Here is a 17,473-nt window from a genome sequence, read left to right as displayed (position 1 = left end):
TTATTGTATGCATCACTTTTATTACAGGTTCAGCTGAATCACATTCTACGGTTTCCAACTGCCATTGAAAACTGCAGGACGTTCAGGCACGTGGTCAGGTATGGGATTGCTGCGTAACTTGTGCATGGAGCCGTACAATGTATATGGTTTTTAGTGACAGAAATGGGTTTCTTTCATTCATTTATTCACTCACTAAACACTGGATTCAGTTTGCAGTGTTTCCTGAGAAACATGGGGCTAGACATGGGAATAGACTCTGGAAAATAGGTCAGTGTACTGTACAGTATATTGTCAAATTGTGTGCTTTGCCTAGTAAACAAGGGGCATCCTAGTTTTTAACAGGGGATGTGGTACTGTAGCTCAGTGGTTAAGGTGTTGGGCTACTGATAGGAAGGTCATGGGTTCGAACCCCAGGTCCACCAAGCTGCCACCGCTGGGCCCCTGAGCAAGGCCCTTAACCCTCAGTTGCAAGTCACTCTGGATAAGGGTGTCTGCTAAATGCCGTAAATGTAACAGAAATGATAGTCCATTTCTCATGCTAAGCTACATCTACATTCAAGTAAACTATAAAATAGCTAACACACTACTGTTCTCATATCATACTTTAATGCTTGAATGCATTTGCGTATTGAAATGTCACTGGTAAGGTCACACTTTCTATTCCCCTCAGTGGTTTACTTACGCTTTCAAAAGCTGGTTCACTCAGTTTTTCACTATCACTGCTCTGGGTGTTTTCATATAAATCTGCAGAGTCAATATTCTCATTTTATTCCTGTTATTAGAATAGAATCTTTGCCTGCAAAATGGAGCCAAGCTGTAGAAACGTGGAAAAAGCCCTATAGGTATAAAATAAATGCTTATGACCGGGCAGTGGTCCACACGTTCATTAAGTAAAAGTTTAGTGCAATTCTAACACGCTTGTAAATTCTGCTGCAACTTCTTTTCATTCTACTATTAATGCTCTAAAAAGAAGTATATTTTTGGTCCATACTGTTGTTTTAGACATGTGTCGTAGATGCAGTGTCTTAGCGTGCAGTATCAGTGATCCGCATCCACAGACGGATTCTTTCACATGATACAGTTAATCCGGTACACAACACAGAGGCCATCTGGCACGATTTAGTCAGGAAGTTCCCCCTTTTTCCCACCAGTGTGCTTTCTGCCAAGCACCAGAATGCTGACACTATCTATTTTCCTCTCTTACGTCCACTAAAATTTAATTTACTTCTCATAACTCATTAAAACGTACTCCTCAAACATTACAGCTTCCATCCGACTCGATACATTCGCCGTCCCCACACCGATGGATACACGTACAATAAGAAGGAGCAGGCTTTTGCTTTTTCGATACTGCCAGAGCTTTCTGCAAGCAGGTTTATTACAAAAATGTGAGTAATCCACTGACACAGAGTCATACAGTACACAGACATGAATGCATTTATGAATATCTGCTAGTTAGAACAGTGGAAGGTTCCTGTCAAGATTAAATGGCACACAATGATAGGATTAGGCATTTCAAACTTTATGTAGCAGTTAGATATGACGGACTCTATTTGTTATTTTGAAGGCCATGTGATATTTTAGCACTTGCAGTGATTACAATTAGTTATTATTGTATTGCCTTTTAAAATGCATTCTCAGCAACACATCATTGCACTTTAAATAGATGAATAAATAGTCAGAGTGCCCTGGTGAAACGCAGTGGCTTAATATTATTTGCAAGCTTGTGGAGATTTACAGTACATTCAGCTTTCAACGTGAGCTCAATCCAAGACTGTGGAAAACTGTTAATTAGCTTCACAATGTACAGTCCTTTTCTCCTTCCACTGCTTGCTAACCTCTCAGGTTGTAGCAGCGATACCATAAAATAAAATAACATTTGATGCGACATTATTCACAGAAATTAAAAATACACAAGTACACAAAACTGTCATGTTCCACTCACACAGCATCAATCCCACATACTTCACCTCGCTCTCCTTGGAATAATTTACATCTTGCTACACTTTTTTTTTTTTTTCTTTTATAATTTACAACTTGTTCATTTTAAATAAGGAGAGTTTGCTGTTTTTAGTGTCTTCTGTTGTCCAGTTTTTGTCCAGTGTGTCCCAGAACAGTGCTGTAAGAGAGAGAAGCCAGCCGCTGACTATCTCTTGGTGGCGGTGGTTTTGGCTAGTTTGCTGCTGGCCCTGCTCCTCCTCTGCGGCGTAGGGATTTTGGAGGGTTTAACTCCAGGCTGGCGTGGAGATGAGCGTGGCCTTGCAGAGTCCATCACTGTCTCTGACATGTCAGAGCAGACAGACTGGATATCGGAAATGTCAAAGTCAGAGGCGTCGCTCCCTCGCCGGCTGCTTCCGCGGCTCCCTGCCTTACTGCCAGGTCTGCTGGGAATCTTGCCGAGTCCTGTACGGTGACAAATATCGTTGTTTCGAATCTTTGTGCATTTAGGCTGTATTATAACATACTACACTCAGTGTCCATTTTTATTAGGAACACCCACTGTACACATTCATGTAGCAGCAGCACAATGCAAAAAATGATATAGATACAGATTTATATGGTGGTCACATCAAACTGGAGAAAAAATCAGAACGTTGGTACCAGATACGCTGATGTGAATAGTTTGTAAACTGCTGATAATCTGCTGTTTACCTAGAATGAGCAACAGCTCTGTGGGAGGAAATTCCTTGTAGATAAGAGCAGTCAGAGGAAAACTGGTTCAAGCTGCCAGGAAGGATATAGTGTAACAATTGCTCAAATGCTGGTGAGCAGAGAAGCATCTCAACATGCACAAACACCAAAACCTCACGTTATTGTGGGCTTCATCTGTCTAGTTTGGGTGAGGCTGTGTTTAAAATAGCCTCAGATTCATGTTCTTGGATGAAAGGAGTGAAACGTAATGTGCTCTGCTGCTGTTGTAGCACATCCACCTCAAGGTTCAATGTTTTGTGCATGCTGAGATGCTTCACTGGTTTTCTGGACTGGACAATGCTTTACTGGCCAAGTGTTCACCTCAAGCAGCAGAATGTGTTCTGCATAGTGATTATGTGAGAGATCGTAGACTGCGCTGAGCTGACAGGAAGTCTATAGTAACTCAACTGAGTGGTGGATTGTTTAACTCACCAGCAGTCTGATTTCTTGCTTTCAGAATAGCAGTGTTTATCAGGGTTCCCTCTTCTCCAGACTGGAAACCTTTTCCTGACAAATAGCCAGGCAGCCGGAGCCTGCTGCCTTGGATGGGTGTACTCTGTGGAAAACAAAAGGTTCTTGTTTTGTTTTTTTTCCTCCAAAGCAGATTAGAAGTTATCACCAGGAAGGATTTTTACAGATCTTGTTTTGACCTTAACCTGAAACTCTCAATACTTACATAACTTAAGTCTCTCAAATGTTTTAAATAAAATGACATTACAATTGCATCATTGCTATCAGGGGGAAAAAAAAAAAACCCTCAGTTAATCTACAGGAAGCACAGACATGACAGAGCAAGCAAGTCAAAAGTGTTACGTAAGAAATTAGAGTTATAGGAAAATAATCCACATAATGATGTTATGGTCTGAGACAAAGTGGATTTTTTTCCAATAATAGCATGGCCTGAAGTGCTTTATTAGTCTTATACCACAGCCGTTAAACAATTAAAATGTTTTTATTAAGGAGAATGTTGTACTTTTTAACTGTTTATAATTGTATTTAATGATGTGGAAAGGTCATGTATTTATTTAGCACTAATAGATTGGCTAATTAAACAGTGCTGTGGTATAAAATGAATAATTTTACTTTTAGTACTCTAAGAGTGCAGCTCAGCTGAAATAAGAACAAAGAAGAACTGATATTAAGAGAGCAGCTCATTTCAGTGCTACATCTGAATGCAAGCCTAAGAGTGAGAGACTAGACTGAAACCACACACAGAGTGTTAAGGTAAACAGTAGGAAACTGATAGTTAGTGACAGTTGTTAGACCAGTAATATGTTTCGTCACTCCTGTTAAATCACTATACCTCATTAGATGAGCCCTGGCTCTCAAAAGAGTCGGATGACTTTAAGGGAGTAGCTGATTTGCTGTTTGTCAGCCAGGGTTTATCGTAATTGCGGGTTAAATGTTGGAGAGTCTGTGAGGAACAATTTTGGGTCAAATACATGAACTTAAAACAGTGGTTCAAAATAGAGGGGAAACCAAATCTTTTAAAAGATGTACTGTATAACGGAGTATGTGAGGGGATGACCTGATTTCCCAGGCTGTACATATAATTAACTCTACAAAGTGTTTCAGGATTGTGCCCCCATAGTTCTTTGGCACAATAGGTAGCTATTATTGAGAGAACAAAAATGAACCCATTAGCTAATAATTTTATCAAACTTTTACGATGAGAAATGGTTTCTGGGTAAGACAAACACCACAAGACCCTAATGTTCTGCTTTCTTTAAAAGTAACAAGAACAAATTGCACCCACCTTCGGTGTACCGGGCACAGCAGGGTTGGGTTGTGCAGGACAGCTGTGGCTTGAGTTTGACCTGTTTGGTGAGGCACCCCTTGAGGACGGCCGTGACCTTCGACCTCTGTAGCGAAAGCTGGCCATCACTTGAGTGGTGCCTTCTGGAAGTATGAACTTCTCTCGCAACTCCACATTGGTCCTGCCTTTGGCTATATAGAGTGCAAGTAGAATAAGGAGTCAGCATATCAGGAACACACACTGCTCATATGGAGTGGATGGAATGGACAGTAAGAGAGACTGGACAAAGAGGAGACCATTCCATGAATGGGTCCAAATGAACACTTCATTTTGAAGCAAATGTGTTGTAATGAGATGAGGAGTCTGGTGAGCACTTGGCATGCAGCTTCACGTCACTGACATGTGATGACAAAAATATGGGCATTCTGTATAATCTACTGAACTTGTTTGACAGTCTCTTTCCATGTCCTACTGCTGGCTATTAGTAAATTAACACAATGGATGATGCAGCAATACTGACATGAGTATGAATCAGATACCAAGCTTATACGTTTGGGGGTGGGGGCGCTCTGGTACATGATTCTAGAGGCAAGTAGATACAGAATGACACTCACTTAGAGGTACTGCAAAAAATATCAAGAGGAGCTTCCACAGCATCTTTCTTCAATAACTCATTTAGTTTCTGTGAACACTGACACACATGCACTTCCTTTCGCCTTTGCTCACGTGGGACTAGATTTTGTGTGTGAATGAAATTCATGGCATGGATTTTTAACGACCATGCTCAGAGACGCTATTCTTATTCCCTTATGATCCCAAAAATGGGGTTTATAAATAGAGTAACATCTTGCACATAAAACACTGTAGCAACCAAAGTAAACAGTGCTAAATAAAATGTTCCATAGCAACCCTGATCGCTTAATACTAAGTTGGCAATTTATCAGTAACGGTATTAACAAGCTAAAAAAATGCATTCAGTCTGACAAAAATGGCATCAATGCATCCCTAAATAAGACTAACCAGTTTTAGCTGTATTTGTTTGATCATAATGTTTATATACAGAAAATCAAGCCCAATTTAGAGCAAAGATGAAAGTAAGATTTTCCAGCAGACTGCATTGAAAGAGCTGGGAATAAACAAAGCGTACGCATGGAGAGAGAGCAGAGACTGGCCTGGAAACACACTGCAACAAACAAGTGCATGCAAGAGATGTCTAAGGGAGAGTAGCATGGGATTAATGTTAATGAGAACACCATCACTCCAGCAGGAACACTCAGGTGCACACACACACACACACACGCACACATACCACTGGGATGGAGCAAGGAGAGAAAGTGTGAGAGTTGCCAACCTATAGGAGACTGAGTAATGGACGAGTTTGATTCCGAGCGCAACATTTTACTCCCGTAGTGATGAACTAGAAGAAATGATAGTTGGGTTCTTAGCACAAAGAAAACACTGGGTATATTCAGCAGGAAAACAGTAGAGAAAGACAGAGTAGAATACTGAGATAGCTGCTTTGTAGGAACATGACAGCAAGCTTTCAGAACTTCATACACAGCCAACCGGAATGCAGAGGCAGAAGACTCAGCCATGGTGTTGTAACTGACCAAATAACCTGGTTATAAACATTAAAGGTGGCTAGTAGTACATGGCTATACATGAAGAAGATAATAATACAAAGTCAGTAAAAGAAATCTACGGATAAACAGTACATATATACTACCAAGTCATTTCAGTGTCACTTTTTAAGTAGCAAGGGATGTTTTTAAACAAACATCAAAATGAAACGCAGGCCTCCGTTACCTCTACATGGGTCGTTCTTTACTAGAAACTCATCAAGTGCCATCCAGCCTCCTCCCACCCGCACCATAACAGTGCTGCGCAGAATCCGCACCAGCCTGAGCTGCTGTGAGTCTCCAAACTGAGCAGGGAACAGAGAGCAGTGAGTCAATACCGAGTCACAGTGTGAAAGTCACACAGCACGGACATAAAGACACAGACTGAGAAACAACACAAACCGGACATTTCAATGTGACATATTCTGAGCTCTTCTTTTAGCCATTGTTATTTATGTATACGATAATGAAGACATAGTGATGAATGATTACAATATTAATTAGATGTGCTCAGTTTAGGCTTTAGATACATGTCCTGTTTGCACTTGTTACCCAGCTGAGAGAACTATTTTGGACATAAACACAACATTCCAAAGAACAGAAATGAATGGTCACTCCAACTGGGACAAACCTTTTTTCTTTTTTTTTTTTGGCTATGTATCTACTATTTAAGAGTTGGGATTTATGCTTAAGAATTTTGAATGTTTGAGGTTTTTCCCCCCAGATACAAGCGTCAAGCTGATGACCACTAGAGTGTGCTGCAGTATTGTGAGTCTTTCAGAGAAGCAACTCGGATGCTAAAAATAGCTCTTCAGGCTATACAGTAGACTGAGGGTAAGTAGAAAATTACTGATTATTTAACAACAACAAAATAAAGTTTGCCAGTTGGATATGGCCATGGTGTGGTTCACAAGACAGTAAGTTATGGCTTCATGCTTTCTGTTCCAAAACAAATAATAAACCAACAGAAATCTTTCCACAAATCAACAATAAATACAAAGGTTGCACTTTCTAGAAACCACCATACTAATAGAGAATGTGTGTTCACGTTGATGCAGAACCAATGTGGCTAAGCTCCAATGACACAATAAAAACAATATGGAAAGATGGCTGGACTCCACGCTTGAACACTCCACATGATCAACACACTCCCACACAGTGATGACCCTCTTGCTGAGCCTCAATTTGGCCTCCGTTCTCTCAACGTGAGAACCGGAATGATTCAAATGTCACTATTTGGTGAATTTGGTGATTGCAGATAGAAGATGGGGTTTGAAGCATGATCAGATAAGAACTGATAAAAAAAAAGATGCACAACAAACGGCTTAAAAATGACCATTTACCAGGATACAGCTTTCCAAAACAGCAACGTGCAGTTGGGAGTTTAGATTTTGATTGTCCCTGTTTGTTATACTCTCATCGACGATTAACGGATCATGTAAGCAGTGAACCAGACCAAACTGTCAAAAGAATTGTTTCAGTTGATATGGAACAGCAATAACTTAACAAACTGGTGCACATGACAGCAAAAAACAAAAGGCTTGAGCACAAGCAAAGGAAAAATGAGGTTTGCATGAATTTCCCAGTCCCCCAACACTCCACCAAAATAATCAGCTGAGTTACAGTGCATCTTCACAAAGCAGGACCTCGAGAAAGCATGTAGCCCATGATTTCAGTGTTAGTTACAGTATATTCCCAAAATAAGTCAACAACAGCATTTTCAATCTTTCAAAGCCTTTTTTTTAAGTATTAGTTATTATTTAGGGAAGGCAATAAAAAGCAAGCACCAATGTTATGTTTCAAAGTTCTTAGAAGATGAACACAAATCAACTTAAATACTGAGGGGGAGAAAAAAGGTTGTTAGAAATGCACTGTGACTCAAAAGCAGATAGGCACGATGGTAATGTCAAAACTTCCTAAAAAGGACTAACATTCCTTTTCTGCCTACATAACTTAGGATCCAAGATGGAGGACTCCCACTCTGTGCTGACCTCAGTTTAAACTAGTCTGCTCATGCTGGCATTAATCTGAAACTAATAATCACTAAAGGTAAAGTAATGTTCTACACCCGAGAACCTTAAGGAATATTTGTAGCAGTAATCCACACCATTTATGGTAGGAGTAAACAGGTGGACAAAATGCTAAGCAGTTTTCCTGTCTGTCTTTTTCTCTGTCCATTTCTCTCATTCACCACCTACCCACCCACAGGAAAATTCAATGAAGTTTGCAACAATGAGCGTTCGAAACAAAAAGCTAGTGTTTGCTTATCGGCTTCTGAGATCAGTAACGACTAGGTGCAAATCAGGTAAAAGTATTTGACAGAAAATCAGTGAAAGCAAAAAATAAAGCAGTCACAAGATTAAAGCAGCACTGTGTGTATACCTGGTTTCCGAGGTAGAACTGAACAACAGAGAAAAATAAAAAGACATCAATTAGAAAACATTACCTGAACAGCACATTGCATTTTCCTTACAAGAGCATTTATCAACATACCATATTTTTACTGGTGTAAAGGGTCAAAAGTGTTCTGGCAGCTGCCTTGCCCTCGCATTAAAAAGTATAAAATTTAACGTCACATGAGAATGTTATGAAGTCATTCCTTCTGGCAAAAAGCAATGAGGATTGCTTGAGTCTGTCTGAAGTAGTAACTGTACAAAAGCCAGTGGCACGCTCCCAATTTTCCACATTTTTACTCTACGCTGCAGGATACTAGACTTGCTTTGGATTCATGCTTGAATTGCCTTCACATTTGAGAAGGAGTAGGTATGAACTCTATACTAGGCATGTCAATCTTAATATGATCGGTTTCTTACCCTGTATTTGTTCGCACCAATTTGCTCAACTTGGAACCGTTTAGGACACTTGCACTTTGCCACTTGGCGTGTTACCTAAGAAAGAAAATAGATTAGAAATTGGAGAAATAAAAAAAAAAAGCTAAATATATTGTCACAAAAAATGTGACTTGCAAGCTTACCTCGTCTTCTATCTTATCAGCATCAGTAAGTGGTTTGTAGGCATCTTTGTTTGGGTGCAGAGCAGCAACAAACTCGTAGTAGTCAATGTAGCCGTCACCATCACGATCAAAAATGTCTGCTACAGCACTCATCTCCAGTCGACTGGTGGGAAACTCTACAGTGAGCGGAGAAAGGAATTAATAATCTGGTCTGTTTTTCAGGAACTAAAGGAATAACTCAACCATACTGTAGCTAATATTGAATATCTAATCCCAAATACAAATGGTATCTTTCTGACTTCAAGCTAAGTTAGTCTTAGAACTAGTGAAGGAAACTTTACTCACTTGAAGAAAGAATCCCATCAATAAACTCCTGCCTGGTGACTTTGCCATCCTGATCCTTATCCATGCGCCGAAAGAAGTCCATGACTCGAGACTTCTTGTGGTTCATCCATCGCATGTAGCGCTTCCTCCAGATATCAAAGTCAAAGTTGGCGAACTCTTTCAGCTGGGGAGATGTAGGACCGGAGGTTATAATCACAATTACCACACGTAGAATTTTGCTTATTTGGCAAGGCATGCCGTTCTAACTTGCCTCCTCTAGTCGGTCCAGAGCATCGTTGAGTTTTCTTCTCCTGTCCAGTGCCAAAAGCCAGACCTGCTGCCATTTACTCATCAACAGGTTCACTCTGGGGTTCTTGGTCTCTATTTGTGCCTGGACTGTTGCTGGATACATGGACTGGGCCTGGGATTTCTTTCCTGATTATCACAGAGGATATTAGCAAGCATGGCCTTATTTACACATTCTTATTAGGAAAATGCAGCTCTTTGAAGTCCAGTATTTCAGCTAACATATAAACGTAAGTTTTGTATTTAGTGCTAAACACAACATAAAAATAGTTTAAGGATTTATGTCAAAACCTACGGTATGTTCTTCCTTTTTCCAATACTGGAATCTGAGACTGAACTGGTGCATCAGCTGTGGCTTTCCTTTTATGAGTTTTAGTGACTTTGTCCACATCTGGTTGTTTCCTGGTCATCTCCTCCATGAAGGTCTGAAACGCAAAACCAGATCAGGCCTCAAACCCAAAAACAGCAAATAGCTTTCCACTGTAGAAAGGAACTGAATAGTATTGGTGTGGATGAAGCATTTTTGTGCTTATCACTGGTACCTGATGCTCAGTGATGAGAGCTTTGATCTCTTCGATCTCCTGAGGCAGCGCCTCCTTGTCTTTGTCTGTGACGGTGGTCTCTGCCCACTGTAACCAGCTCAGCAGATTCTCCAGGAGCTCTTGAGTAGCCATAAGCTCACTCAGAGCACTAGATAACCTCTGCTGATGCTGCCGTGCCCACGCTGTGACCTGAACAGCAGCAAATACACAAATAAATGATGCTGAATTTATAACATACAGATATGTATGTTAGGCAAAAAGTGTGCTTACACTAAATACAAAGGTGAAAACTTGGCATGTACACATTTAGAGTTTTCTTAGCTACACCTACTATTCTTCTCTTACTTAATGGAATTACTTATGTGCAAACTGTAATATAGATGTACGTCGACCTCATTAATTGTGTAGTTGATCAGTACTAAAATCTACACGCTATAAGCTGTACCACATATAAGTAATAAAATGTAAAAAACTGAGTCGAGTGGAACGACTCACCTCCTCGAATCGTGCTTTAATTATGGTGTTCCAGTGTTTCACAGTGGTGATGGAGTCTGGATGGCAGATAGCTAGGATGTCTTCGCCCATGCTGATGGCTTTGCCCAGAGCCACACTCTTTTCTTCCAGCTTCTTTATGAATTCCTGCACGGATCATAGTGCTTATCATTAGGCAAATGGCAACACCAAAGTCAAAACTATAAGAATTTACACAGATGTTCCAGTGAGACTTTTCCCATCCACCCTCCTTCCGTGTGTGTGAATAATGTCTGTTGAAAACTATGTGGAACAAATTATTCTTGGTTCAGATATGAGATCATGCTCAAGGGATATGTGTTATTAGAGTTTGAGTCCTGTTTTGGCCAGCTCTAATTCAGCTTGAGTGGCCATGTATGGTTTATGTTACTTTACTGGTTCGCTGATGGGGTAGCAGATAATGTAAAACTTATAGCGTAGTTTTGGAAATAAGAGGAGCAAATGAAATAAATGAAAATACAGAATTGTATTTACTGTAGACCACAATGTGTCCTTTCTTTAGTTTGATTTAAAGGCAGATCGTTGCAGATCTATAAGAATTATAAGGCAGTGATGTGTATGTGGGCCTTGTGGTGCAACTTGCTTTGTGCTGTTCAATCAGGACACGCAGGGCTTCTTCATCCTCAGGCAGAGACCCATGGAAACGTAAGCTCTGTTCTGCTTCAGCCAACCACTCCAGCAGTATATGAACTGTCGAGTGAAACTCCTCTGCCTGAAAAGAACATATGGCTTTTATTTTAAAATATATATTTATAGCTCATCGATTCATGTCTAAGAAATGATACATAAAATATCCTCACAGATTTGAGAAGCAAGCACACAGATCAAATGAAAGGTAAATACTGTAGGACCAAATCATCTTTGTTTAATAGCTATAAAGTCAAGTCCTTGTTAATATGCATTGCACAGTGCTACTTTAGGTCATCATTAAAACGTTTTGTTAACAAAATACACATTCATATAGAGAATGCTGTTCAAAAAAATTGAGCATAGCAAAATAAGTTTAATGCTGAAAATAAATGATCAATCTTTGCATATACAAAAAAAAAAAAAAAAAACAGGCTGAATTTACAATCAAGACAGAATGTGACTTGGCTGAATTGTAATGTGGTGTGACTGTGTACCTGACACAGAGCTTGTTCCAGCCGTGTCTGTTTGAGCACAGAGAGCGAGCACACAGTCTCCCAGCGCAAACTCAGCTCCTGCATCTGTACTTTGACCCAGGAAGAGTCATCATGTCTGTTCTCAATCAGCTCACGTGCTGAACGTTTCAGAGCCTGTACAGAGCCTGTCCTCTTTCCAAGCTCCTTTTGAAACACCTGTAAGAGGTGAACACGCACACAAACACTTATACAATACAATTTTAGGGTGATTCCACATATGCAACGTTTACATTGTGAGTCTATTACTCTAGCTATGTTTTCTTCTGAGGAAGATGGTCCACAGACTGCAGGAATGGAGACAAAAATGATGTGTATTTTTACAATACATGGCCAAATGTATGTGGACACCTGACCATCACACCATTATTTTCTTTTTGAGCATATCTTCTTGAGTTAGTTCTCAACAAAATTAGCAAAACATGTCATTTATGAAAGTTGATTTGTGAACAAGAAAAGTGGAGCATGTTTGTCTCATTAGTTCCACTGAAGGGGAAACTGTACACAGCATACAAAGGCATTATACAAAAGGTCCACATTTGGGTGTGATACAGTAGGTGTCCACAAGCAGTTAGTCATATTTCACCTGTGAAAATGGGCCAATTGACAGAAATACCATGCGTTCTGAATGTCTGGACCAATGGAAGAAAGGAGAAATAAACAAATTGTTTTAAACTAGTTATTTATATAACGATTTGTTACCGGCTAGGTAATTTTTGCATGCTCTTAGCAAAGATTTTTTCAAATGCTATATTAGTGACCAGTGAATGGGATTTTACAAGCATGTTTGCAGTTCTTAGCCAACATTTTATGGTTGCTTTTTGGTTCACGCAATTGTGGAGTATGAAATGTGCATTATGAAACCAAATCAAATAGCAAACAAGCCAAAAGTATCCATTTCAGTCTGAATTTAATTCCAACCCCAACAGAAACATGAACCCGATTCTGTCTCTCAAGTTTAAGTCTGATTCAGAAAACAAGTGATTTAATCATCACTGATTAGTAGAAAAATGAAAGAGGCGTTTATAAACACACTGCAGATTCAGTAATCTGTGCCCAAGTCCCTTCAAGTTGAGCAGCACAACCTTTAAGCAGACAGGCCAAAAGAGGCACTTTTAAAGGGGGAATGAAAAGTGGAGATGAAGTTTTGTTCAGTGATTAAGCTATGCTGTCTAATTGAAACCAGTGACAAACTTGGACAAGAAGCAGAGGGAAAGAAAACTGACACTCAAACCATAACAGAATCAAGAAGGCCCAAAAATAGAAGAACATGAAAGTATATTTCGAAACTAATCTATTGAGGCGTTATATTAAGTCTAACAAATATTTAAGCAGATATGCAATGCAGTTATGGGTCCTGTTTAGACTAGTTGAGAAATCCCGCAGTTGTGCTTTACAGTAAAGTACACAGTCAGAGGGCCAGCAGTACCTTGTGGCTGTCTATGAGGTTCAGCACCAGATCAATGTCTCCGTGCACAGGCTGGTCCTCTGCCAGCTGAGGCTCTATTTTATAAAGCCAGTCAATCAGAGCCTGAAGAGCATCAGTGAACTGGCCTGAGAACAATAGAGCCTCCTCCAGCTTGTTCTGCCTTTGAGAAAACAATAGCTGAAGTCAAACACTGCATTTTTCAAGTCAATGCATTTTCCATTGAAAATTATTTACAAAAATGAATAGGAATCTTTTATAGGCTAAAATGCTCAATTAAGTTCAATAAATCCATTTAATTATCTTTTAGTTTCACTACAGATCACCTCCCTGAAAATATAATAAATCAGCGAATATTACTCAGCTTAGAAAAAATAAACCTACCTTTCTACAGACTTGCCACAAATCGTGTCCCATTTGTCTCTTAGCTCACAGAGCATGCCGTCCAGTTTCTGGTTGTCATCCTGGAGTGAGGTTTTGTCCTTCAAGGCTCGGCCAGTGCGGCTGGTGGTGTCGTAAACAGAATGCTTGGCACCCAGGGCCTTCTGGAAATCCTATAAGAGCCAGTGAACATTCAGCCTGGTTTAACATTTAGCCTCAAGGACACATAGTGAAACCAGCAGTTTGATAGCACAGCAGAGCTGACAGAATGCGAAGGGATCTGTGGAGTCCACACTGCTGAGCTGTTAATTACATGGCACTGTGATGTCTCCTCTACTGTCAACAACCCTGAGTCATGCTACCTTTTAAAGAACACAGCAACAGTATTTGAATCAGTAGCCAATATTCTTTCCAGGGCAAAATGACAATGATTTTACTGGTTATAATTGGAAAAGGCATGTGCAGTCAATATGATAATATTCCATTGAGATCTCTTCGTGTCAGTGTGAGAGATTGATTCCAGCACAGGAAGTAACACGGCAAACTGAGATGAGAGAGTGCAGCTGGTTTATGTCATGATTAATGAAACTCAGGATGGTAGTTAACTACTTCATTACAAACGTGTAAACGGAAATGGTTGAGAAACACAAAGGTGTAGAAGTTCAGCAGGAGTCTGGGAAGTGTGTAATTAGTGGTTTACAAAGTGAAATGGTGTGGTGAGATTCAGTCACCTTGTGCTGAGCTAGCTGCATTTTGATCTTGTCTGGGTCATTAGCGATCTCCAGTTCTGAGTCCAGAGCTCTCTCGGACTCCTCCAGCCACTCCATCAGCTTGGCCCAGCTCTCATGGAACTGCGGGAAAAATAGAATGTTTATGGGATACTGTAGCTAGTTCATGTTTAAGGTGAACCTCATTCTGGGGTGAAATGCATCACTGAACAGACACCAAAGTATCCGAGTGCTGATATACTGTAATGTGCATCCATCATGCTAAAGACAAGCTCTGAAGCAAGAAAGACCATGCCAGTTGGCCAGCTTTTGCCTGAAACTTGCAGCATAATGGCAGTAAAATCTTAGCTCTCGTATTACTTCTGTGTCTGAATAGGCAGCATTTATTACTAAATACAGTATGTATATGTTCTGATTGACTCTCTTTAAAAAGTTCTTTATTGTCATTTGAACCATATATGGCTGCTGCTGTACATAGTGAAATTAAACAATGTTTCTCCAGGTCCCTGGTGCAACATAAAGACATAAAGCTATATAAGACAACAAGGAACTAGGGACTAAGTACAATCACACAGTTCCACATGAAATGCATTTGACCCTGTACTTACTGTATGGTAAAATAATAGTAACTAACAGAATTGTTTTAAAAGACTTTTGAACTTTTTTGACACTGTTTAGGTCCACACCTGCTTTGCACGCTTCCTCGCATCATCCAGCAGGCGTCCTCGCTCCACCGAACGCTGCACTACTTTGTCCCAGCGGCTTTGTACACTTAGAAGCAGGTTTTTAATCAGAACCACATCCTGCTTCTGGCTGAAGTATTTCAAGTGGGTGCCTGTCTTATCCAGTTCAATGATCTGATCCCGGTGTGAGTTGACCTCAGTCACAAAGATCTGCAGAGAAACATGCATTAATTTATTTTATGTAAACATAAAACTACTGGTAAATAAAATAATGTATCAAATAAAAACGTCAGAAACATTAGATTTACACACCTTATGTTCATCAATCTGGAACAAGATAGTTTCAAGGATGAGAGAGGCTGGAGAGCCCATGTTGAGGGTCTGCTCTGCTTGAGTCAGCCAGTTAATGAAGTCCTGCAGAGAATTATGAAAGTCTGTGGCCATCGCTAATGCCTCTTCCAGTTTTACCTAGATACAACAAACACACACACACACACAGATGCGCACACCATGATTTACTTATTCAAACCATAATTATATCAGCACAGCCAAAATAGCATCAAGATCTGCTTGTGATTGAACAGGGAGAGGAAGTGTTGATCTCTCAGTGCTATAATGACAAATAAAAGAGGATGTGTAGAAGAAACATTTCCCCTGCAGGCACAAAAACATTGCCCTTTGATTCAATATTCAATAGTGTGACTCACACAGTGCATCTGGTACACAGCAGCTTTCTTATGTGAAAGCTGACAAGCCTTGGAAAACCTTTAACAATATTAAATAAATGGCTTCACTGAGCCTTTCTGAAAAAGTCAAGGCCAAATCTGCTCTCACAAAAGTACCTTGAAATATATACATGTTATTTAATAAATAAAACAATGCTTTCTATTTTGTGTTCAGAAGTCAGGTATTAAATCTGATATCATCCATCAAAGAGCATTAGATCTGGGTTAGAACATGTCTGAACCAAACCAATCTATATTTTTCTTCAAGGTGTGACACCGCTCTTAATAAGCACTGACGCATAACACACTCCACTAACACAGCGCATTATGTTTCATCCCGCTTTTATACACAGCTACCCCCACACCGTCTGACCACAGTCGCTCTGACATCATCACAATTCACATCCTTTCCTTCATGGGACCAAGTGATTTTTTTTTTTATTAAAGCAGCCCTCACCTTTCTCTCAGCCACTTTGGACTGCACACATTCCCACTTTTCTCGAAGGTTGAGGAGGTCCTGCTCAGTACCACTGTCCTGGTTCTCCGGGGTCATGGCTTTCAGCTGCTGATCTCTGTGAATAAGCTTCTGGTAGAGTTCTTCCTTCACCTCCATCGCCCTACATAACTCCTACACATACACAAAAGACAATGTTTTTAAAGACAGATAAAGGGAAAGGACAACAGGGAATACTAATACTCTATTGTAGACTTTTTACATTACAATAACAAAAGAGATAAGATAAATGTTATCACAGAGTTGGGCTAATTTTTGGAAAACTAAATTTTCCCATATTGGTGTAAGTTGAAGCTAAACGTTTGCCCAAGTTGCATGTCTGTGGAACTACTTATTATATATAAGCCGTTTCATCAAGAAGGAATTAAAAATACAATGTTGTATAGTCTGGACTAAAGCCCCAATAAACATATGTTCTGAATATACTCTCCTTTAAGTCTAGCTTTATTAAAGCCTCTAAAAAAAGTGCAATCTAAATTGCTATTCACCAAAAAAGCTCTGAACAGGGTGTGATAAAATGTGTTCAAGCTTGCCATCAGCAGCAGGCCTTTTGGTGTTTTAAATACATACCAGATGGGTGTTAAGCTGCTCGCGGGCCGTGTCTGGTAGGCCTCCAACTGCTTTTGATGCTAACAGCTGACATTCTGTGTCTTTCAACCATTGTTGCATATCTTCAATCTCCCCATGGAAACCTTGGGCCTACAACGCAATACAGCCAAGTTCACAACAATGGAGTCCGCATTATTCCCATTAGTGCAGGTTTTTAAGCATGAAGAAGTTTAGATTAAAATGGATGTTTTCATTTTTAACTAGGATGAATAAAAAGGCATGTTTGTGAGCTATGACAATATTGTCTGGGCCAGCATTAATTAGATATACATTTTTGCACCGCATCTGTGTTCACTGTGTTGAATGTAAAAATAATATTTATATAGGGACTAAATTAATATTTCTGTACTGATAATGTATTAATAGATCATAATATAAGCTATAAGGCATTTATATAAAAGCTGACATGATGAGCTCTCAGAACGGAAGAACTGCATCAAAACTCTTACAAAACTGCTGTTACAATGAAAACAAAATAAAATGATGCTGGAAAATCCTAAAAGCTGTTAAAACACTTGTGTTAAG

General features: G+C 39.8%; 1 protein-coding gene across 12 annotated transcripts in view; it reads right to left on the bottom strand.

Moving 5' to 3' along the window:
- Positions 1–1,334: 1,334 nt before the first annotated feature.
- Positions 1,335–17,473, bottom strand: part of dst (dystonin) — a 116,752-nt gene continuing 100,613 nt past the window's right edge. For 8 of the 12 annotated variants that reach the window (XM_060871875.1, XM_060871886.1, XM_060871876.1 and 5 more), the window contains 22 exons: positions 16,910–17,038; positions 16,283–16,453; positions 15,413–15,568; positions 15,104–15,310; positions 14,421–14,540; positions 13,693–13,862; positions 13,312–13,471; positions 11,847–12,041; positions 11,306–11,434; positions 10,687–10,830; positions 10,192–10,380; positions 9,945–10,074; positions 9,615–9,778; positions 9,365–9,527; positions 9,041–9,195; positions 8,880–8,954; positions 8,449–8,466; positions 6,254–6,371; positions 4,448–4,638; positions 3,995–4,105; positions 3,124–3,247; positions 1,335–2,403 (listed from right to left, as the gene is read on the bottom strand). In XM_060871875.1, the coding sequence (XP_060727858.1) occupies positions 2,147–2,403; positions 3,124–3,247; positions 3,995–4,105; positions 4,448–4,638; positions 6,254–6,371; positions 8,449–8,466; positions 8,880–8,954; positions 9,041–9,195; positions 9,365–9,527; positions 9,615–9,778; positions 9,945–10,074; positions 10,192–10,380; positions 10,687–10,830; positions 11,306–11,434; positions 11,847–12,041; positions 13,312–13,471; positions 13,693–13,862; positions 14,421–14,540; positions 15,104–15,310; positions 15,413–15,568; positions 16,283–16,453; positions 16,910–17,038 (3,276 nt within the window). In that variant the 3' untranslated portion in view covers positions 1,335–2,146. The other 4 variants (XM_060871887.1, XM_060871878.1, XM_060871877.1 and 1 more) reach the window with 4 other exon arrangements.

This window comes from Tachysurus vachellii, chromosome 6 (assembly GCF_030014155.1).
Source record: "Tachysurus vachellii isolate PV-2020 chromosome 6, HZAU_Pvac_v1, whole genome shotgun sequence".
NCBI lineage: Eukaryota > Metazoa > Chordata > Actinopteri > Siluriformes > Bagridae > Tachysurus > Tachysurus vachellii.
The sequence above is the reverse complement of the archived record's forward strand: the minus strand, read 5'-3'. Positions and strand labels throughout refer to the sequence as shown.